Source organism: Dendropsophus ebraccatus, chromosome 7 (genome assembly GCF_027789765.1).
Source record: "Dendropsophus ebraccatus isolate aDenEbr1 chromosome 7, aDenEbr1.pat, whole genome shotgun sequence".
NCBI lineage: Eukaryota > Metazoa > Chordata > Amphibia > Anura > Hylidae > Dendropsophus > Dendropsophus ebraccatus.
Window position 1 is genome coordinate 86,248,866 of NC_091460.1, and position 25,156 is coordinate 86,274,021.

Below are 25,156 nucleotides of genomic sequence, written 5' to 3' on the forward strand. Positions count from 1 at the left end.
CCATCAAAATTCAATCTGTGTGATCCAGAGGAAGGGCAAAAAAACCCTCGTGAGGCAGACGACAGTAGCCTCATACAGGGGAAAAATTCCTTCCTGACTCCATAATGGCGATCAGAATAATCCCCGGACCAACGTGACCCTGAAATAGGAATAAGGGACGATTTAGATAATGTAGAACCCCCAATGACGTGTGGTGCACCTTGGAGCGATCCAGTATTGCAGAGGCCGGGGTGATCAGGACAGGTGTCACACGGGAAAATGTTGTCCTTCCTGATCCCCTGTTACACCACACTCTGCATTCTCTGGGGTCTCCCTTTCTCCAGTGTGGGGGACGTCACCTGGAAAATGTTGCCCTGGTGCGATACGGGGTCCTCATATCCAGAAGCGCTGGGTCAGTCCGCTCCATGGCTGCTAAATATTAGGGCGCTATTACTACTTCTGATATGTTCGGATCGTGCCGCAAGCTACAGGGCAGCGAGAGACCAGAGGAGGGGCGCTGGTATAAAAGTTATCCCCGTACAGATGGTGACCTTTATCCAGCAGTGGAAGATCAGTTCCCGGACGATCTTCCCACTAACTCCGAGGATGGGGGGGCATCTGGGGCTGGATTAGGGTGTACTTCCTACATACACTCTAAAGGGTACGTGCACACTGCGGAATCGCGACAGATAACCCTTCGTGCATTCCACAGCTGGCACCCACGGCGGACTGATGCAGGCGCGCGTCTCCACACGTGTCATAGACTCCATTATATGCACGGGCGGATTCCGCTCTCCGTCCAACGTGTTCATTCTTTGGATGGACGATGGAATCCGCCCGTGCATAGAATGGATTCTATGACACGGGTGGAGACACATGCCTGCATCAGTCCGCCGGCGGGTGCCAAGCTGTGGAATGCACGAAGGGTTATCCTTCGCCATTCCGCAGTGTGCACGTACCCGAAATCTGTAAAGAGTACCCTAAGGTACGCTCACAGAGTTTGTAGAATTTCACGCATACCGTCATCTCTTATTGGACGGTACTGGCGGAAAAGATGTGTCTGGGGGGCAGCGTACGCTACACTACCCCCAGACACGTCACTGGAGGATGAGGATGATGAGATGAATGGAGGAACGAAGGACCCCCATTCATCCTCACTGGCTGTTTCGGTGTCGGAGGTTAATAATAACGTATCCCTCTGACGCCGAAAACACCCAGGGGGCATCTTATACGGGGATTAGTATATGGGGTATGTAGTGGTGTAGTGTCAAAACTTTATTCAATGTCAGTGTGTGTATGTAGTGTTTTTTACAGTAAGTATTAAAAAAAAAAACCTACGCAACAAAGGAGTGCTTGATAAATGCCGCACTTATGTGCGGCACTTATAAGCAGACCGTGGCAGTAGAATATAGAACAAAAAAACACCCTACGCAAAAAGGAGGAGTTGCTGATAGCAGCGCACTTTAGTGCGATGCGTGATCAACACTCAGCGGCGATAGGGTGCGGAAAATAGAAAAAAAAAAATTTAAAAAAAAAAAAAAAAAAAATTTGAACATCCTGTAGCTGCTGATAAGGTATTACACATATCAGCCGCTGAGGCAGCAGAGCGGCAAAATACGGAAAGAGCCGAGCTGGAGCCGAAAATAGCCGAGAGAAGCCGAACGTGACGTCACGGAAAGGAAGCCGAAGACCGAACGAAGACGAGGATGCCGCGAACCCGGAAGACGCCGATCAGGAGCCAGGGACAGGTGAGTAATGTACAAATACCCTGCTCTGGACCCCATCGGCTACCTAGCTGAGGGGTCCAGGGCAGTATTTACTATATTGTGGATTGATCGCCCCCCGCCGTGCCACCGGCCGATCGCCGTGAATGGCAAGGCGGTACCGGCGGCCGTTCACGGCGATCGGGCGGTTGGCACGGCGATCACCATTACTTTTACAGTAATGGCGGTCGGTGCCGTCCCGGACAGCATGACCCCATTTATTCCTGGGACATCTTTCGACAAACGAACACGGAAAGGTTTTAGTTGCCGCTATTGGCTGATCTGAATTCATCAGCCTATAGCGGCGATCGTAATTCACGGGACTTTTCAATAACCACCCCCGTGCCGGGAAAGCTAACCTGCCACTAGATTTATACAGGACCATCATTCACGACGAGTGTGTGAAACACGACAGCGACGGGGAAACATCGGGCGGAAAATTTACGCCCTGTTGTGCTAAATACAAGGGCGGCCAGAGGGCGTAAATGTAACCTAAGCTTGTTTTTTTTAGTGCTTTAAAGTAAAACCTTTATGCTATGTTCACACACAGTACAATAAAAGCAAAATACATATAAGTATTTAGATTTACATATCTACAGTAGGTAAAAATGCCGTATTTTGTATTTAATAATGAGCTACATTAAAGTCTATAGAAAAACAGCAATCTGTGAACATATTGTAAAAAAAGTACTTTTTTTAAAGTGTGTGCACAGACTGGCATTTTTTCAAAGACATTTATGTAGCAAATTATTAGATTTAAAATATTTTATACCTATTTTACTTACATATTTTGCTTTTATTTTAGTAAATGAACATAGCCTAAAACATGGGCATGCCATCTCCCCAAATGCAGCACCCCCCTGTCTGCCCATCAGATGAGCAGGATATATGCCAGGGAAAAGCCGCAGATTTTGGGGAAGTACACTTAGGTGAACATATTCCACCTATTAACTTTAGACCCTCCTTGGTGCACAGCTATTTCTGGTTGTGTACATTTCAGGGGGTGAGAGCAGACCTGGGTTGTTTATCAGTAGTACACACACAGGTTCTTTCTTTCCCTTACTTCTTTGGTCAATCACAACAGGGAAATCTTCACTAAAAGAAGCTTAGTGCCCTGTGCGCTATAGGAAGATATAGGTGATTCTTCTAACTTGCTAATAGTTTCCCTTTAATCTACATAACATACATTTTCCAATATAAGTTCTATTTTTTCAAAACCAGTACTGGAAGAAACTTTGTTACTTCCAATGAATGAAAATGTGCCTTGGTCATTTGATGGCAAACTCCTTTCCATATAACACTTTAAGGTATATAGTTGACCTAAACGGGGATTTTGATTGAAAAACAGCTCTATTTACTACCAATAGTCAGCCCCATTTGGCAATTAGCAGAGATCTATGGACCAAGGTGCTGAACCCATTGGCTGTAAATATGAGGAAGAGTGGATATAAAAATATTGTTCTATATATTCCAGATTGGACAGGTTTTACCCCCCCCCCTTATAGCTTTGGGCCTTAGTTGCTAACACAAACTTGCTTTTCATACCACTAGTTGTCACTAGTCTTAGTAGAATTGATAGGCTTAGAAGAATAACAACCAACATTTATGGCTTGCGTCCTTTTCCTCTTACTTACAAAAGATACTTACAACCAGTTTAGTTTTGGCATGTACTGACAAAGAGGCTTGTCCGGTAGTCGACCCAAAAGATTGTTCAGCATGACTCTGAAAAATAAGCAAGTAAGCATTTTACCTCCTTCATGATGAATGTATTAGGGTGCATTCACAGTTATAATTAATTGACCTTAACCAACTTTGGTCAACTGTCTTATCCTGAATAATTTCCTTTACCCATTATTTATATTTATTGTTACATTAATTATGCCCCACACTGCAATTTGTATGTAAATAGACGTCTAGTGCTTATTTGAATGTAGTAACTGTATCTCCCATTACTATGTCTTGGTGTAGGGAATATAGCACATAATACATGCAAAAAATGTCCCCTGGTCCTTAGTATTTGTCTTGGAATGAATAAATCAGTTCCATGTACTGGCCACATGTGTAGGTGTTAATAAGATCATTTTTGATCATGTTCCTTTTTAAGTTTATTTTTCCAGCCTCAGAAGAGAGACCTCTGATTTTATCAAATGTATTATTCTAGTTACTTTTTTTTTAAATTCTATAGGCAAGATGTAGTAATACAAAAAATTTACAGAAGGGCAATACAGTATGTTTGGCTAGCAGCTTTTAGTTATCTTTAGCTGCCACTTGACACCAGGTACTGATGCTTAGCTTGTCTATAATCACTCGCTCGCTTGTCTCTCGCTCCCTTTTCTTTATCCTAATCCTAATTTCTAATGTGTATGGTGTACTGCTATTACTTAAGCAGATACTCATCACTTTAACATTTTTGACATTTAACTTCACCTGCCAAGTTCTTGCCAAGCCTGCCTATTTTTGGAGAATGTTTTTCTTTTTGCATTTTTTTTTTTTTTCTGGGTGCAAGAGTAGAAGCATATTGATTGTATCATCTGTAAACAACTGACCTGGTCTAAACTGGCACCCCACATAAATGAATGGTATCTACCAAAGGATACTTTTGATATCTACAGTATGTTGTTGTGAATCTTACCTCGTATGCGGTGTAGTGATAATTTTTGTACATGTGTTTAACACATTTCACATCACAAGTTATAATTATGTAACTTACAACAATATGAGTGAATCTAATCCTTGGAATAACTGGGGAGAAATCCGGTTAATTTTGTTGTTCTCAATGACTCTGTTGAAAATAACATGAAATATATAAATTATTGGAAAAACAACGCATGAATTTATTATTATATTTTGTAGCTATATAATTGTATCAATAAATATGTGGTTTGTTTAATCCCAGATTTAGGCTATGTTCACACAAGGTAATACAGTGGCCATAGTTTACTACGGCCGCTGTATTCAGCAGCAAACTACATCAGCTGTATTACATGTTCCTACGCCCGACACTGCCATATTGGCCGCAGGAACATTATCTTTTTTCCCATTTGAATTGCGGGCACCTTTGCGCATGCCCACAATCCAATTAAGCTTTAACACAATATAAAGTATGGCCGGCAGCCTTACTTTACATTGTATGCACCACTATTTTCTACAGACGCTGTTTGCCGAGCTGCGGCCATAGAAAATAGACATGCTCATCATTTTCTATGGTTGCTGTTCAACAACTTCAAATATTGTTTGAAGTCTTTAATTCTTAGGGTTGCTATTACTCCACATAATCTGACATGAATCCTTAATGTATGATAGGTATGAAAGGTCGTCTATGACATCATAACTACATAGCACATAGTTCAGTTACGCAGCTTCCCCCATCGTGTTGTATAGACAAAAATCACAAAGGGCTGGGAAGCACAGATTGTCATAGCCTCACTAACAAAGAATGTCCAGTATATTGCATATATTGTGCTTGCATCACTGCTTTGTCACTCTCATCATCCATTGGTACACCTTGCCACCCACCCAGTACAACCCTTCAGTTATTCATGAAGTTAACATTCACTACTCTCTGTAAACAGTTCCTTCTGCATAATCCTTTGATGATTGGCCCATAGTGGCTATAAATAGATGGTCTGTAAGCCCTGACAAGGCAGAGGGGAAACACCTCTAGTGGATGTGGACACCAAGTTTGGTCTGTATACAACTTATATTACATATTTGTGCTATTTAGAGCTTTTATGAGTATTGAAATTTTGAGTATCATGTAGGGTAGGGTGCAATATACGCAATATTTTACATATTCAGTGTCAGTGTGGATAAGACCTATACATGTAATAACACTGTATTAGACTTTCTCTGCACTGATATATGTGCTTTTTCTAAGTAATATTTTTTTATTGTTGTGAAATCTATAAACAGAGTATAACATTTTAATTAAAACAATGGTATGATTTCTATATTTTTGTACGCCCTTTCTTGATGCAGTATATACATAATACTATGATTACATAGAAGCAGCTCTTTAAAGGGACCCTGTCCCCAAACACTCAAAGTAATTACATTTGTTTGATGCACACCTAAGAAATGTTCTTTTTAATTAATTTGTAGCTCAAATCTTACTCAAAGAAAAAGAATCACCTAGGGAACAATTTTCTAGCTTCAATCTTATTACATGTAACATACATTAAGCAATCAGTGATTACATTGTCATTCAAAACTTTTAATAGAGCGTCTCAGACATCTGAAGAACACCTTTGGAAATATGAAGTCTCCATCTTAAAGTGACTGTTTTTAATCCTAAAACTATTGTTTCACTGTAAAAAGTAAAAAAGCAAACTTACAACCATTCTAGGGTGTGAAGGTCTCGGAATACTCCTGGTTTAAGTGTTGTTATCGCATTGTGACTCAGGTAACTGTAGAAAATAATCAATATACAATGAGTCAGATACTGATCCACTGATGCTACATAGGTGACTTATAATACTCAGGTACTCACAGTTTTGTTAGGTTGTGGAGTCCCCGGAATGCATTCACAGATATGGTCTTAATTTTGTTATGCTGTAGATACCTGTAAATATTAAAATGGAAGAAAATTTAATGATCATGATGATGCTTTCATGTAGAACACTAGATGGTGCTACAGAATACTCAAAGCAAGGTTATATGGTCAACCAAGTATATGCATTTATTATTTAAAATGGGCAAAATATACATTATACAAATGATAGTTAAAATAGTTAATTGCTAGTTAAAAAAAATACATTGATGGTAATGACCCTGGATGCCATTTGGTCTACTTTTAGAAAGAATTAAGTAAAAGCTCAAAAATGATACATTAACTTACATTTTGACACCACTTGGGCCTATTTGCATAACTTTAGAGTATATACAATGTATTAAAAATCTTTAAAGGGATAGTATCAGAAGTTTAGAAGAAGCTAATCTGGCTGATATAAGCTAACAGGGCAGAGTGTACCTTTATTCTCTTCCTCTGCTATACCATTTTTATGTAATAGTACTCTTTAATAATTTGGTAATTTGAGTGCTCATTGTACTGGGGACAGTACTTTACCCCTTGGCACTCTGTTCTGTCCACCTGCCACCTAAATATGAATATTGATCCAGATAACCTTCTAAATGGATTAAAGAAGTTGTCGACTTTAGTTGTCCACAATGCTAGTTCTGGTATTGAGGACATTTTTTTTGTATATATAGCCATTAAAGGGAAACTATCAGCAGGTTAGATGAATCTAAAAGACACAGAGGATGAAGGTATGTCTTTTACCTTTATCCTCGGCACCACTCTAGTGCACTTAGTCGTTTGCTGCCCCTATATCCATGATCCAGCCTGCTCTATTGATTATTATTAGAAAGATGGGTGCAGATCAGCGCTATTGGGGGGAAGACTGTGGAGCAAATGACTAACTGCACAGGAACCTTCATCATCTGCGTTGTCTGCACAATAGGGGGCTACCAGCAGGTTAGAGACTAAGGTTATACTAAACACTTCCTGCTTCATCAGACATATCAAAAGTTAGAGATGGTTCTGGGTCCTATTGGGTCTGTGTTTTTTTTTTACACTTTAACCCTTTGAGGACCAGGCCCAAAATGACCCAGTGGACCGCGCAAATTTTGATCGTAGTGTTTCCGTTTTTCCCTCCTCCCCTTCTAAGAGCTCCAGCACTTTCAGTTTTTTATCTACAGGCCATGTAAGGGCTTATTTGTTACAGGAATAGTTGTACTTTGTAATGGCGTCATTCATTTTACCATAACATGTATGATGGAATTCCAAATATATTATTTATGAAGATATAAATAGGTGAAATCGCAAAAAAGAATGCAATATGGTAACGTTTGGGGGGTTCCTGTGTCTACATAATGCACTATATGGTAAAAGCGACATGATACCATTACTCTATAGGTCAGTACGAACACAACCATATGCAGGTTTACACAGATTCTCTAATGTTATATATTTTTTTTAAATGAAATCCTTTTTTTTGGCAATTAATTATAAATAAAATGGGACTATTGTGACGCTTATAACGGTTTTATTTTTTCACCTATGGGGCTGTATGGGGTGTCATTTTTTCCGCCATGATCTCTAGTTTTTATTAATACCATATTTGTGAAGATCGGACGTTTTGATCACTTTTTATTAATTTTTTTATATATATAATGTAACATAAAATCGGTAATCCGCGCACTTTTTTCCCTCTTTTCGTGTACGCCATTTACCGTTCGCAATGACGCTTGTTATATTTTAATAGATCGGACAATTACGCACGCTACGGTATATTATATGTTTATCTATTTATTTATTTTTATATGTTTTATTTATATAATGGGAAAGGGGGGTGATTTCAACTTTTATTGGGGGAGGGGTTTTGGGGTAGTGTGTTAGTGTTTTTAACTTTTTTTTTTTTACACATTTGAAGTCCCTTTGGGGGACTTTTACATTCACTACTTGGATTTTTACACTGATGAATGCTATGCCATAGGCACAGCATTGATCAGTGTTATCGGCGCTCTGCTCATTGAGCCTGTCTGTGCAGGCTCAGTGACTAGAGCGCCGATCGGACCGCATGGAGGGAGATGAGAGACCTCCGGCGGCCCGTTTTACCGATCGGGACCCCCGCAGTCACACTGCGGGGGTCCCGATCGGTAAGTGACAGGGGACTCCCCCTGTCACTTACACTTAAACACCGCGGTCGCGACGCCGCGGCGTTTAAGGAGTTAATGACACGCGGCAGCGCGATCGCTGCAGCGTGTCATTACCGGTGAGGTCCCGGCTGCTTTTTGCAGCCGGCCCCCACCTGCTATGAAGCGCGCTCCGCTCCGGAGCACGCTTCATAGCGTGAGAAACACCCAGGGCGTACAGTTACGCCCTAGGTCGTCTGGGGACAGACTTCCATGGCGTAACTATACGCCCTGGGTCGTCTAAGGGTTAAAAAAAAATGTAAGCTTTTTTTATGGGAAAAATGTTTTATTTTCTATGTGCATTTTTTTTCTTTTCATTTCTCTCATATATTATTACTTTTATTTGTCTTTCTTTATTATTTGAGTCCCTCTATTGAGAGATTGCTTTTATAAAGATCACTTGCTGCCAAATACATCTCACCACTTGACAAGTGCCATTGTCATAGGATTGTCATGTTTTTTCTTTACCTGTTATTTTAACATAACAGCTGATCAGCGTATGCCAAATTTAAACCATAAAAATAATGCATGTGTCAAATGCTTGAAAAAGTTTGATGAAGCTTTTTTCCCCAAAGAATCTCTAGATACCACAGCATCACTTCTTAATGCTTGTTTACTGTGTGAATCTCTTCTCTTTTTCCTCTTGTATTTTTCTCTTTAATAAATGGGATTTGCTTTTAAACATGGTAACATGCATTTGTTTTGTATTACAGTAATTGCTTGGGTCACTTCAAGTGAGAGGTTGTTGTGTGGGTGGTGAAGAGGATGTTTAAGCTGTTATAGTTCTTATTGATTGACAAAGGTGCGCAGTGAGTGATTTACAGGCTATTGTTCTGAAGCTTCTGAAGCAAGGGCAGTGAACAAAGAATCAACAAAGACAACATTAAGAAACTGAAGTATACTTTTGGGCAAGATTACCTTAAGAACATTGTTAACCCCTTCAAGACCGAGCCCTTTCATGCACAAAAGTCCGGGTCAAATTAATGCAATGTTCCTCCCGCCTTCTAAGAGTCATAGCGCTTTTATTTTTCCACCTTCAGGGCTAGTTGGGGTGTAATTTTTTGCACCATGATCTCTAGTTTTTATGTCATATTGGTGTCACAGAAAAATTTTGATAGCTTTTTATTAATATTGTCTGATATATAGTTAAAAAAATCAGCAATCCTGGTGTGTTTTTTTTTCTTTCCGTTTACGCTGTCCACCGTATGGGAACAATAATGTTATATCTTAATAGATTGGACAATTCCGCATGCTACGATATATAATATGTTTATTTTTTTTTAATATTTTTATAATAGGCAAGCGAGTATTTTAAACTTTTATTGGGGGGGGTGTTATAAGATTTTTTTTAAAAAACTTTTAAAAACTTTTTTTAATACCCTTTTTTTGGGGTAAAACATGCAATCATTAGATTGCATGTACTGATCTATGCTATGCCATAGCATAGCATAGATTAGTGTTATCGACGATCTATGCATAGAGCCTGCCTGAGAGCAGACTCTCTGCATCGATAGGCAATCTGACCGGACGGAGGTGGGTGGCTTACCCCTGCTGGTCGGTACATGCAATCGGGAACCCCGCAGCATGGCTGTGGGGGTCCTGATCACTCAGTAACAGATGCTTGTTCTGTCACTGAGTACCTTAAACACCGCAAACGCTATAGATTGCAGAGTTTAAGGGGATAATATGACGCAGCTGCGGGATCGCAGCTGCCTCTCATTACCCTCAGCTCCCCTCAGCTCTCCTCCCACTGCAGCGGTCCCACACACATCAAATTCCTTCAGTGTCAGGAACGTGCATATACGTTCCTACTGCACTTGGTATGTGCAGCAGGAACGTATATCTAAGTGTTGCTGACGTGTTGGGGTTAATGGAGCAACAGTGAGATGTTTTTAACTGGAACCGCTATATGTATTTAGTTTTAGCTTTATTAATTATATGTAATCTGTAAAAGTGAGATCATTGCTTTTTTTAAATAATGAAACTATTTTTTTTATGATTGTCAGATATATTGGTTTATTCAAACTTCCTTAAAGGATCATTGGGTTGTGTAATAGTGCGTTTACTCAAAGAGATTTATCTGACAGATTTTTTAAGCCAAAGCCAGGAACAGACTATAAACAGGGTGTAGGTCATAAAGGAAAGACTGAGATTCCCTGTCTTTTCAAGTCCATTCCTGACTTCCAAAATTGGTCAGATAAATCTGCCTGTGTAAACGCACCATAAAAGGTCCTTATTACATTCCTTCACTATGATGACTCTCTCTATTATGAGCTAACCAGAGTATATTTCTTTACAAGTGTTCAGAGCACAAAGACCTACAGAAATTAAGGACTTATTAAATGGGTCAATCTGGAGGAGCAAGCAAGCAACGACCTGTCAGATCAACATTTGCTTGCTCCTCGTTTTCCACTTGCTGCTTGTGCTATTACACACAAGCAGGCAAGCAGGTAAAAGCAGGGGGTGGGCCATAGGGAGCTGTGGGAGGAGCGCCCGGGACAATAGCATGCATATGGCTGATCGTTGCCTTTTAACAGGAGCTATTACACCAAGTGATTACTGGCTGTGACGTCAGATAATTGGCGAAATACGGCTGATAATCTCTTGGTGTAATAGGGCCTTTAGTCACATAGCCAGGCAGTTCAGGTCCTCTAATTATTGTGGGGGAACAGATGTGGTCTTGTTTAGGCACATGTGTGCAGAGTAGTTGGTGGACACATTGGTCAATAAATGCTCATAAACAGCTCAGGCAAGATGGCAGCCTCCATAACAAAATTATAATCATAAAATAGTAACAGATGAGTAAAAAACAATAACTTTTTATATCTGGCTCTAATCAGTAAAAGAAAATCTAGGTGATACATGCCCTTTAAAGGACTAGCCTCTAGCCAATTCTGACCCTTAACAGGTACCTAGCTTAATAGCTAGTAAACTGGCAGCAGGGAAGTCTCTTTTCTTCATGCCCCCATGCTGTTGTACTGTAGTACTGGCAGCCTTTGGTTCTGGTTACATTGTACCACTGTAAAAGTGGATATGTGGTATGGTATTTCTATGTCTCCTAATTGAGTGTTGAGCCTAAAATAGTTCGGAAGCCTTGCACATAATGCACAAAATACTGAGTGTACACATTTAGTGCACTCTACTCATTCAGTGGGTTCTCATGAACTGTGGGAGTCCAAGTCAGACCTCCACTGATCAACTTTTTATCTCTTGTCATGTGGATATAGGATAACTTTTTGAGATTGTAATGCCACTTTAGCCCCTTCACATCAGCTATATGACTATATAAGTTACAACCGCCAATGCCTGGTGCAGTTGAAATGTATATATACCCTGGTTTGAAGGGGACTTTCATGTGTGTATTGCTGCTTCACTGGGAGCAGCACCGGAACCTGTCAGCTGGGATGATGGCGCCAAGCCCACCTGACCCTTCCGGTGGAGCCCTGGATACTTATCCTTTCCTGCAGGTCCCGCTCCTGGACCCGGTCCCGGGATGGAGATCTCGCCGTCAGAAGCCACGCGCGCGCTCAGCAGAGATGAGTCCGATGCCCATAGAGAATGACTGCTCCAGTCATTCTCTATGGGCATCGGACTCATCTCAGGTAATTAGCATACAGCGCGTGCTCACCTTCCGGCGCCAATATCTTCGTACGGGAGTGGGACTTGCAGGAAAGGGGAGGTATCCGGGGCTCCACCGGGCGGTCAGGCGGGCTGAGCGCTGTCCTCCCGGGTGACAGGTTTCCTTTAAATTGCCAGCAGCCACTACAATGACAGACAGTAGCAAGTATGCTGCTGTCTGCCATTAACCCCTTAAATACAGCAATTTATAGCAATCACAGTGTTTAAGAATGCCAGTTACAAGAGCTTTACCTGTCACTGTCCTATTGGAACCCCAACAGTGTGACTGCCAGAGTCCTGATAGGTTTCCCTAGGTCTCTCATCCATCTCTATGCTGTCTGACTCTAGTAGCAGAGTTCCAATCTAACTGATCAGTGCTATGTAATGGCATAGGGCCCTATTACACCAGCAGATTATCTGACAGATTTTTTTGAGCCAAAGCCAGGAATGGACTATAAACAGAGAACAGGTCATAAAGGAAAGACTGAGTTATCTCCTCTTTTCAAATCCATTTCAGGCTTTGGTTTAAAATAACAAAAACAAAACCTGATTAATTGCTTATAAAAGTCTACTGTAAAAATTTTACAAAGCCCATCCCCTAATAAAAGTTAAAAATCATCTCCCTTTCCCATTTTACAAATATAAAAAAAACACATTTGGTATTGTAGCATCTGGAATTGTCTAAGCTTTTATAATATAATGATATTGTTTCTCAATAATGAAGAGAAAAAAAATGCATTGTTTGCATTTTTGTCACATTATACAGTGGTGCTTTAGATTACGAGCATAATTCATAATGGGACCGTACTTGTAATCCAAATCCACTCTTAAACCAAAGCAAATTTTCCCATAAGAAATCACTGATATGCAGACAATTGGTTCCACACCCCCAAAATAATGACAAGTAAAACTGATGAAACAAACAACGAGAAACAGCTGAATATGTCATATTATAAGTTACTGTACAGTATAGCACTCAGTATGTGGAGTATAATGTATAGTAAGTGCATAAATCTGAAAAAACAGCAGCAACTTGTAGATAAAGAATGGAGATGCAGATCCACATAATGCAGTAGCGTAGTACAAGAATATAGAAGCAGAGCTGCTGTTAGAGGTCTATGTGGTCACATGACAGCAATGGGGAAGGGGTGTGTGTTCAGCATAGACCAATCAGTAAGTGAGAATTACAGAGCTATGCAGGAGGACAGTGACAGAAACTTTTCTATACAGCAGTATGAATGGCTAAGTGTAAGTGCAGGCACATTATAGCAGCAGTGTATTTAGCTGAGTGTGAATGCAGGCACATTATAGCAGCAGTGTGTATAGCTGAGTGTGAGTGCAGGTATATTATAGCAGCAGTGTGTATAGCTGAGTGTGAGTGCAGGCACATTATAGCAAGAATGGAGAGGATGGGAAACACAAGGACTAACAGAGACTGCAGGGAGCATGAAGGAATGAGCAGGAAATATGTGGGCACAGTATAGCAGCACTTTTTGTCCGGTGAGAGAGGGGTTACAGCTATAAAAATATTACCTCCAGAGTCCTGTCCCCTGATACAAGCCCCAGCCTGAAGTGGATCTGCTATGATTTAGCAGGTGAGGGACACTTCCTGGGTCAGAGTACAGTGCTGTAGACCACCCTGTGCAGGCCATGCAGCTCCCCCACTCCCGCTCCCACCCAGTACAGGGAACACTTAAACCAAAGCAATGCTCTTAAACCAAGTTACAATTTTGAAAAACAGTGAGCTCTTCTTGCAAAATGCTCTTAATTGAAGTTACTCTTAAACCAAGGTACCACTGTATATCAGAAAAAAATTATAAAAATGTTAAAAAATGCCCATCTACACCAATAATGTACTAATAAAAACTATAAGCCCCCAAACAGCCCTGTAGGTGGAAAAATAAAAGAGTTATGGCTCTTAGAAGGTGGGGAGGAGAGCAATGCATGAGTGTGACCTGGACATATGTGCATCAATGTCCTTTGGTCAAGAAGAGGTGAAGAATGGGTAGTCAGCAGACAAAAAACATGTATAAATGTAGAAATTTAGAATGCTTTTATGTTATTTATAAGCTAACACTAGTTTTTCTAAGTTACATTTTTTTTCTTAAAGATAAATTTCTGTTTTGTTTATACAAAAGACAAAATATGTTTAATTTTTCTTCTTTGCCCTGACTTCAACATTAACCAAGAACGCCTCATTCAATGCACCGCTATTTTTTTTACTGACACTCTCTAAAGAATAATGAAGCGTAGTAAAACTCAGAATAATGTTAAGCAAAGGCCAAGAGAAAGAGTTACTGAGTCGACCCAAGTCGTTAAGAGAGAGGAAGCGTTACTAATTGAGAAACATTTTGTTAATTGCTATTAATATGCACATTAAAGCCTTTCACACAATGCATAATAAGCTCAACTTAAGAGAATAGTTTTCATGCATGGATATCACGGTAAAAGTAAACACGGGGGCTGGTTATAACAGAGGGAAATAATATACTGTAAGAGGTTTTTAATTAAAGGGGAACTATCAGCAGGTTAGACTTATCTAACCTGCTTATAACCCTTAATGCGCAGGGGAGAAAGGTATGTCTCTTACCTTTCCCCTCGGTGTAGTTTCTGTGCAGTTAGTAGTTGAATCCATGGCCAAGAACACCATTAAGAGCAATGCCCTGCCCCTATCACGCCGATCCAGCAATGAGGGAAGGGCAGTGCTCCTTATGGTGCTCAGACCCACGGATTCAATTACTTACTGCACAGGAACAGCACTAAGGATGAAGGTAAGAGACATACCTTTTTTTTCTCTGCACTTCATGCACTTTAGGGGGCTATCAGACAGGTAGATTCATCTAACCTGCTGATAGTTCCCCTTTAAAGGAGAATTCTGGCCAAATGAAAAGAGGAAGACCAGAGGGTGCTGGGAACATAATAAAGAAGTTATACTTACTCATCCTGGTGCTCCCGCAGGGCAGTGCCACTGCTCACGGTCATATGGTAGCTCCTTATTGTGTGATATCATGACTCAGCTCTAAAATAACCACTCAGCCAATCAGTGACCAAGGTAGGACATGTATGCAGTCACGACTGGCTGAGCTGGTAGTTCCTGCTGGGTCATGACGACAGAGGAATGAGGAGGGCTTTGAAACAGGTAAGTCCTATTATTTTGCTAATTTACTAAAAAACATAAATCAGCATTTCAAATCCAGTGAAACATCTTCAGATAACCACCCAAAGTTGGATTGAAAAATGGTCTTTCAGATGAGCAGTTTCTCTCTTTGGGTACTATTACACGAAACGATAATCGGCCAAATTGGCCCAATTCAGCTGATTATCATTCCGTGTAATAAAGACAACGATCAGCCGATGATCGTTGTCATCGGCTGATCGTTGATATAGGTTAGAACCTATACTTGTCGGATGCCAACCGCGCACTGCTTCGTGTAATAGCGGTGCACGACCGGCGACTGACGATATACATTACCTATCCACGCTCCAGGGCTGCTGCTAGCTTCAGAGCGTCCTCTCTGAGCTGACAGGCCGCTCAGCCAATCACAGGCAGGCGGGACCGCCACAGCCTGTGATTAGCTGAGTGGCCTGTCAGCAGACAGGCCCCTCTGAAGCTACAGCGCGCGGGACCCGAGGAGAAGCGGACCGCAGCAGCAGACCGCAGACCTGGAGCGTGGATAGGTAAATTTTTTTAAATTTAAGCAAGGACATCGGTAACAATGTCCTTGCAGCCCTTTTTAAACAATTATCGGGCCATGTAATAGGCAGATCGGCGCCCCTATTGGCCCGTCTAATAGTTCTCTTAGAAGATAGCCAGTCTACATAGAAAACAATGGAATCTGAAACTACATGAAGGGGTAAATTCTTAGATGGTTTGTATAGTCCACTTTTTCATCTATTTAGCAAGAGAGTTTAAAAGTGATAGTGAAGCAAATGAAAAGAGAAAGCTTGCTTACAAGTAACGCAAGTCTGGATACTGGTGAAATAAATCTGGGCCAAGTTTCTTCAATAGATTATGCTGCAAAGACCTGTAAATAAAAATGAGTTAGTTTAGCCATTACTTCACAGTGAGTGGTATGCAATGAAATATTATGACAATTATGTTAATAAGTAAACATTTATATGATAGCAGATATACTGTAGTTAAAAAGATCTACAAATGATTACTTGTGGGTCAATGCATGTAGTCAATGCAGTATTCCCCAATAGAAACAGTGATGGAAAGTGTCAATTTAATTTTTTTTTTATACATCTGACCTAGAAACATGGAAAAGTTTTGATTAGTTGGGATCTAGGTGTTCAGTTAGTTATAGATAATTGTTATTCTGCACCACTATTTTTTACAGGAAAGCATATATAGGTGGAACAGGACACAAGACAAATATGAGACAAACAAGACAATAACGATACAAGGGCAATTAAGCACAATGGCAGGTGGTCAGCAAGCTAGGGTCAAACCAGGAGAGGCAAATACCAGTACCAAGTCATTAGGTAATATACAGAGTCAATAAGGCAAACCAACCAGTCAACAAACCCAGAGAACAAAAATACAGACCAAGTCAGGTAACCAGTAGATTCAGATAGCAAATCAATGGAAAGGAAGTGAGTATACGGACACTAAGTATACGCTATAGCAGGCATCAGGCATAGTTTTAAAGGAAACCAGGTCCCGGTCTCAGAGGTAATTGTAGCAGACAGATAAGGACAGTTGTTCTGTCGATCACCGGCAAGACAAGGAGTTAACCATTTTGGTGCTGGTAGAAATCATTCCAGAAAATGCACAGGCATTAACCAGAATTAATTCAACTAGCCTAAGGCAGAGTCAACCCATGTTCACACTAGAAATATACAGAATCATCCCGGCTGCATTGCCTGTAACTAAGGATACCGTCAGGGTGCATCTTAGAGAGTCGCAGCAGTACAGTGTTTCTACTAATGTCTAATTTGATTTATGTTGACATTGGACAGTTTTCCACTTGTACTAATTGTACCACTTTTTTTATATTCTTTAATGTAGTTTATTAGCATTTTTATAGCGTTGATTTACCACTAAAAATTAATATTTTTTGAAGTTATTATATTTTGAGTCTCTGGCAACTAGTGGGTTGTTAATGGTGGATCTAAAATCAATGTAAATTTTTTAATATAAACATAATATCACCTTAAAAACAAAATTAAAAGAGTTAAGAGTTCACATGTACAGGATCCACAGCAGATTTGATGGCGCGGATATCAATGTAACTAAATAACTGAACTCAGCATCAAATCTGCTGCAGATCTGCTGTGGGTGCTGTATGTGTGAACGCACCCTAACATAAAAATAACCTTAGATTTTATAATATTAACAAAAACAATAGAAACAAGAGTAATTACTAAATGACCATACTATGTATATTGTTTATTAGGTTAAAGTGTCACTGTTGTATAACCTTTCAAAATCTAAATCAACGTGGGATGTGATATAAATAGGGATGGTCCGAACCCGCCGAGGTTGAACCCGAACGCTCAGCATCGGATTATCGCTGTCTGCCTTTGGCTATAGCTGTATCCCAGTTTTCAAGGCGTTGCTCCCGCTGGATCTGCCCGCTGCACGGAGCGGTAATCATTGCGGATGGTCCGGGTTCGTACGAACTCCGTACGAACTCGGTTCGGACCATCCCTAGATATAAAGCATGTTTGCTATTTACACCATCCTTTTTATTGTCATTATTATTATTTTTTTTTTAGTTATGCTTTAAAACAAAGCTATATTTATATAGTTACATAGTACAGAGTACATAGTGAAAAAAAGACACATGTTCATCAAGTTCAACCATGGAGGGGATGGATGGAGGGAAGGGAAATGGATGATGTGTAGGTTGTATCTGCGTAGCTTGCATCCAGGTCTAGTCTACTAAAGGCAGCTTTTTAGTCTTGTGTTGGTTAAAAAAAAAGCGACTAAACACATGAAGTCCTGGCCAGTACAGAGTGTCAATGCATCCATCAACCACATGACTGCCTTCTTTTTGAGCATGCAGATGACCAAGAGTTCCTACCTTTGGTCTCTTTTTTTTTTTCTAACAGCACAAGACCAAAAAGCTCCTTTCAGGAGAATGGACCTGGATTTAATGTAAGATGTATAGATTTGTTTTATTCAATATAGTTTTTTTTTGTTCACAACTTTTTATTTAGAGAACAGAAACAGACAACTTGCACATACTATTAGAAACAATAAAATATTGGTCATATGGTATACAATATAATGAAGGAAAAGGAAGTGAAGGCAGAAATCATTAGCTAAGTTAGGAAGGATGCCTTTACACAGAGAGATTTATCTGACAGATTTCTGAAGCCAAAGCCAGGAATGGATTTGAAAAGAGAAGAAATCTCAGTCTTTTCTTAATAACCTGTTCTTTGTTTAGTCTGTTCCTGGCTTTGGCTTCAAAAATCTGTCAGATAAATCTCTGTGTGCACCCTATGGCACAAAATAACAACAGATTGTCAAATCAATTAGTAAGTGCTGTGACGTTTAAAGAGAGAGGAATAGAATAGAGGGCATAACCAGTAGCAACAAAGTAAAAATAAGTAGTTAGTAGAAGGTTCATTGCAGAGAAAGTTCCTTTTGAAAAATTGATTACATTATATAGGATACAAGTAAGAATAGTTTTAATTCTGCACTGAATTCCACAACTGCTTTTATGGTAAACTTTTTACATGAAGATACTAATACATCTAACACAAAAAAGCATAGATTGTTTTTCTCATTTAGATAAACAGACTGCCCTGCTTTACTTACAACATGGTCACATTTGAGGAGACAGAAGGGACACTCCGTAATTTGGCTCCATCACAGTCAAGTTCTAATCCACGGCACAAACACTGAGCTGGCACTTCCCCAAGCACTGAATAAAAGGAGATAGAAACATGAGAGAAGGGATTGGCAAGGGGGCAATGAAAGGTCACATAGTACTGTTTATAAATGTCCCCTTCTTATAGTCAGTACCTGCAATGAAATTCTATTTAATAGGGTGTTGCAGTCTAGAACAAATTGTTAAAGTTTTTTTCCCAGTAAAATCTGTTGACTTACCAAATGCCCCACACATTTCAAAGTCTGACTTCCAATTGGTATATTTCCAGTACCAGATTATCAGCTGAAACCATTTAGTCAGTGGTGCAGAATGATGCAGCTATATTTTAAATATTATTTAGGTGTAGTAACATATATTTCTGACTGGATACTGATTTGGTTACTAATTGGATGGGTGGGCCTTGTGGATTGGAGACCCACCAGTGAAGCATAGGTGGCATGCCCTTATGATTGGCCTATTATCAATTATTAGTTGTAGTAAACCCCTTTAAACTAGGGTCCCCTTAGAAAACACCGTAGCTTAGCTTTTTCTTAAAGTATTAACCCCTTCAGGTTCGGGCTAATTTTCGCTTTTGCGTTTTTGTTTTTTCCTTCTCGTGTTTAAAAGGCCACAGTACTTGCATTTTTTTTTACCTATAAACCCACATGAGCCCTTATTTTTTGTGCCACCAATTGTACTTTACAATTTTTCCATAAAGTATGCTGCAAAACCAGAAAAAAATTATTTTTGCAGTGAAATTGAAAAAAAAAAAGGAATTTGTTTTCATTTTGGGGGGTTTCCTGTTTATACCAATCGTTCTATAGTAAAACTGAAGTCAAAAAATAGTAAAAAAGAAGTCAGATGAAATAAAAGTTATTTCAATATAATTGAAATAACTTTTATTTCATCTGACTTCTTTTAAAAAATTTAAACCTGGGGGGGCGTGTCTAGCCATGCTGCTGTGAGGACGTGTCCTGCAGAGCTCCTCCGGACCCATCCTCAATCTACAGGCATCCTGCACCTTAATCATGGGGAAAACCTCCAGAAAACCCAGGGGAGGCTCCTCCACCTCTGCCTGCTCACCCCAGGGGGAAATCGGCCATTACTTCCTCCGGCCGGAGGCTTCATCCACACAGCAGATGACGGAGCTGCAGGGGAAGGAAGATGGCCGCCGCCATGAGGACCCTGTGCCCATCACTACCTCACAAGCCCGCCTACGGTCAGTCACCCCATCGACCGCGGCCTGTGCTCCGGAGGATCCGGCTGCCCGCACCCGGCCGCAGCACTGTCACGGGGATCCGACGCAGGCCTCCCGCCCTTCCCCCTCACCTTCTTCTCCATGCTCCGGCGGCCATCTTGCCCGGACGCAGGGCGCGGGAGCCGCGATGCGGGAGCCGCCTGCACCGCCATCAGCCTTGGAGGAGCTGCACCCGGGGCCCCATCAGGTACCTACAAACTGTGCCCAGTGCCCGGCGCTCCCCTCCTCCTGCCCCTCTCCTCACAACAGCCCCCAGCAGGTTAAGGCCCAGGTCCAAGATGGCGCCCCCCTCACTGCCCCAGAAGCGGCTGTCACTCCACCACCTGCTGCAGCACTGAACCCATCGGCACCCTCATGGGTGCAATCAGCCCAGGACTTGGCATGGTTCTCTCCCACCTTTTCCCCCCTCCAGCAGGGAGCCCCCGCACCCCCACTTGCCCTGGCTTCAGTGGGCACACAAGGCGGCCTATCCCCGGCATGGTCTTCAGGATCCTCTTGGGGGGGCTCTCCTGCACGCAGCCAGGCCGCACCTGGTCAAACAGTGGCCCTTGTACATGCCCCGGCATGCTCCTCTCCATCCATGGGACTGTTGCTGGACATTCATTCCTCCATTCCTCCTTCTCTGGCTGGCAAACCACCGATATTCAGACAAGCCACACAGCATCCTTCTCTCTGTACCCAGGAATTACCATTGCATTTGTCCTCCTCCTGCACTTCTGGCCTTGATGATAGTAGACCTGCATCCTTGGTGGATCTTAAGATCCTCACTCAATCTTTACCCACTAGGAGTGACATCTCCATTTTAGCTAAACAATTGGTGGACAAATGCAAGCAAGAGTTTGCGCAGTTTCGCACTGAACTAACGGCGGTCTCCACCAGAGTGGATAACTTGGAGGTATCTCAGGAGACCACATCCACCTCCCTATCTGCCTTACAGTCCACTGTGAATTTGCATGCTGACCAACTGTTTGTCCTCCAGCAACACATGGACGATATAGAGAACCGCAACCGGAGGAACAACTTGCGTATCCGAGTCGATTGCTTCATCAGACCTGTTTGCTGTTCTCTCCAATATTTTCAACGATCTCCTAGAGCAGCCACCTAACACACATATTGAACTGGATAGGGCGCACAGGGCGCTACGCCCCCCCAGTCGAGATGATCAGAACCCCAGGGATGTCATCTGTTGGGTTCATTTCTACTCTACTAAGGAAGAAATTCTCCTGAGGGCCCGTAAACGACGTGCTGTGGTGTATAGGGGGGCTCATCTCCTTATTCTGCCTGATCTTTCCCGACACACACTTGCTCAGAGAGCAGCCCTGCGCCCCCTGCTGGACATCCTCAGAGACCGCAATATACCTTTCCGCTGGGGTTATCCTTTTGCACTGATTGTCCGCCTGAATGGCCGCACCCTTACCCTACGGGCCCCTGCTGATGTTTCGGATTTCCTCAGAGACCTCAACATTACTGGCCTCACTCTCCCGGACTGGCCCTCCCTCCTCTCCTCAGCCCGGGGTGCCAAGAGACCCCTCTCACCGAGGGCCCCAGCATCTTCTACTCAGGGACTCCCTCCGAGGCCGCCACGTCACCACGGACCCCGCGGATCTCCGCCTCCTGCACCTCGACCCTCAGAATCATCACGGAATCGAGACGGAACCACCTGAGGTGGAACGCTGCAGAGGCTTCCCTTGGGAGGGCTCTCCGGCGCTCTTATTTCTGACCTAGGGACTGCTGCTGATTGCCATTCTGTTCGTATTGCCCCCTATACATGTCTACATTGCATCCTTCCCCCCTTTTCCTTTTTGTTGTTTGGCCTTCCCTGGGCAGGTTCTGCTTCATGCCTGATACATTCCTCATAATTCTATTCATGTTTCATCATTAGCCATAGTTTTGCCTGTTTGCCTTGACATATTTTCCTCAAGGTCTGCGAGGAGCCTTCTGCACCGCGTATACGGTACTTGTCTGCCTCTCTCCCCCCATAGGCGGGACACTGGACCCGAGTTTTCTCTGGTCTAGTAGCCCTTTAGCTGTGTTTTTTGTTGAGAATACGCTGCAGTTTTACTCCTTACTGCTTGTATATTTGTACTTGTGTTGTGTTTATGCCATACATAAGAATTTGCCATGCCAGATCCTTCACTGCATTACCGACCCGGCGGCTAGGTACATTATCATCTCCTTATCCATTAGTGGTCACGTTTTCACTATTATTAATGCCTATGCCCCGAATCACGACCAGGTTTCCTTCCTCACCCGTTTGATTGAGTTGTCATTGCCTGTGGTCAAGGGGACTGTGATCCTATGCGGTGACCTTAACTTAACTTTGGACCCCTCTATAGATAACTCCTCGGGTCGATCATCTATTTCCTATGCAGCCATAAAGAGGGTCAAACGAGCCTTTTTGTTGCTGCAACTTTATGATGCCTGGAGGCTGTCGCACTCGGCTGACCGGGACTATAGTTTCTATTCTAACCCCAATGGGACTTATAGTCGCATTGACCACATTCTCATACAGCATAGTGCCCTGGCGTGGCTCTCCTCCACCTCTATTGGCAACATTTTATGGTCAGACCATGCCCCTGTCTTCTGCTCCCTCACGCTCCCTTTCCTGTCCAAGCCTCATTGGACCTGGCGTTTGAATGAGTCCCTCCTCTTGGACATTGTTTGTGTTGCTGACCTTAAACAATCGGTCACACACTTTTGTTCTGATCATGCTGGGGATACTACCTCCCCTGTTATTCAGTGGGAAGCTCTCAAATGTGTCCTCCGAGGTGTCCTCATTAAACACGGTTCCAGACTCAAGAGAGAAAAGGCGGTTTCACTGACAAAAGCGCTTGCTAAGGTTTCCTCCCTGGAGCTCGCCCACAAACATGCTCTGTCTCTCCCGATTCTGAGGGACTTACAAACTGCACGCTCTGAGGTTAAACGTCTCTTAGAGGCATCGTGGGGCCGTCTACTGCAGTCTTGTCGTAGTAAATTTTACAAAAATGGCAATAAGTGTGGCCGCATGTTGGCAAGGGCTTTAAGGGACAAATTGACGCAATCGCATATCCCCTGTATTCGGACCACTGCGAATGTAACTACCCATGTCACGCCGGAAATAGCATCCACATTTCATTCCTACTACACTACCCTTTATAATCTTCCTAAACCCCCGGCCCCGGTGCCCGAGCCCTTCTCTCCCCCTCCTATTGCTACTCGGATCTCCGGCGACGCGGCGGCGACCCTGGAGGAGCCGTTCGCACTGCACAAACTAAACTGTGCCATTGCACAACTCCCGGGAGGGAAGAGCCCGGGCCCAGATGGCCTGACGGCCCAATTCTACAAAGTGCTTCAGGAATCCTTAGGCCCCATTATGCTCTCGGCCTTCAACTCCATATCTGACTACTATGGCCCATGTCGCCCTTATTCCTAAACCGGGGAAGGATCCACAGTCCTGTGGGAGCTACAGGCCCATTTCCCTCCTTAATGTGGACCTGAAACTTTATGCCAAGCTACTTGCCAACAGGCTGAACCCACACTTGCCGGCTCTCATCCATGCGGACCAAGTGGGTTTTGTACCAGGGAGGGAAGCCCGCGATAATACTCTCAAAACATTAGACATCATTCATTACGCTCAATCTAACAACATACCCCTGATGGTCCTCTCTTTAGATGCCGAGAAGGCTTTTGATCGAGTCTCGTGGTCCTCCCTGGTACAAACCCTACAACGTGTTGGTATTGGCCCGTTTTTCCTTTCAAAAATTTTAGCCCTTTACAACGTCCCTTCTGCTCAGTTAAAATTCAATGGCACCTTGTCGGCACCCTTTTCTATTTCCAATGGAACGAGACAGGGGTGCCCTCTGTCCCCCCTCCTTTATGTCCTTATCATGGAAACTTTAATGTCCACCATCCGCTCTGACCCAGACATAAGGGGGGTCACCATTATATCCCACGAGTATAAATGCTCCGCTTTTGCGGATGACCTCTTGCTCTATGTCACAAATCCACGTCTTTCCCTCCCTTCCCTTATGTCTTGGTTGGACCGGTTTGGTGGGTGGTCTAATTTTAAAATTAACCTTACTAAATCTGAAGCCCTTAATGTCTCCTTGGACAGCGCCACTGTGCGCTCTCTTCAGGAGAATTTCCCATTTGCATGGGCCCCAGCAGGCATAACATACTTGGGCATACGCATCCCTCCTAAATTGTCCCAACTCTTTGATGTTAATTTTCTCCCTCTCTTAGGACGTTTCCGAACGGACCTGACAGCCTGGACCAAGAAAGATTTTTCTTGGTTCGGGAGGATTAATATCCTGAAAATGACCCTTCTTCCTCGATTGCTCTATCTCTTGCAGACCATCCCAGTCCGCATCCCTGTTTCCTTTTGGAAACAAGTGCAGCATTGCTTTTCTTCCTTCGTCTGGTCCCCTGGCCGTCCCAGAGTCAGACGTGAGGTTCTTTCTCGTCCCAAGGATGCGGGGGGGGGGTTGGTCTGCCAGACTGTCGCCTTTATTATTTAGCTTGTGTCCACGTGAGGGCTTTGGACATGTGCCATCATTCTACCTCCAAGCTTTGGGTACAGCTGGCACAAACCCAGTGCCCTCGGCCTTTGTCTACGCTCCCATGGACATGGTCCCCTACCTTGGCAGACCGTACACCCCTGTCCTACACCACTCGCCATACCCTTGCCTCTTTGCCAGCCGCCGGGTCTCCTTGTGCTCTGTTGGATAGTCGTGGTCCTATGACCCCCGTCACAGATAACCCTGATTTTCAACCAGGTATGTCCCGGACTTTCTTGGGCTTGCCTAGGGACACCCTTCTCCGCTTTTATCACATAGTCAGGCGGGGAGCACTGTTACCCCTTTCCGACATCCTCTCCTCCACACCCCCCTCGTCCAGACACCTGTTTGAGTATATCCAATTACGGCACTTCTACACAACTACCTCGCGTACCCACGCTCTCCACGCTTCGTTGTCAGATTTTGAGAAGCTGTGTGTGTTGCCTTCCTGCCCCCCACATGCCGTTTCTCTCTCTTATCAATTGT

General features: G+C 42.8%; 1 protein-coding gene across 1 annotated transcript in view; it reads right to left on the reverse strand.

Moving 5' to 3' along the window:
* Positions 1-3,385: 3,385 nt before the first annotated feature.
* Positions 3,386-25,156, reverse strand: part of RXFP1 (relaxin family peptide receptor 1) — a 136,336-nt gene continuing 114,565 nt past the window's right edge. Inside the window, exons 4-9 of the mRNA XM_069976181.1 lie at positions 18,826-18,931; positions 16,007-16,078; positions 6,232-6,303; positions 6,077-6,148; positions 4,453-4,524; positions 3,386-3,464 (exon numbers count right to left, since the gene is read on the reverse strand). Of these exons, the coding sequence (XP_069832282.1) occupies positions 3,386-3,464; positions 4,453-4,524; positions 6,077-6,148; positions 6,232-6,303; positions 16,007-16,078; positions 18,826-18,931 (473 nt within the window). The remainder of the gene's footprint in view (positions 3,465-4,452; positions 4,525-6,076; positions 6,149-6,231; positions 6,304-16,006; positions 16,079-18,825; positions 18,932-25,156) is intronic.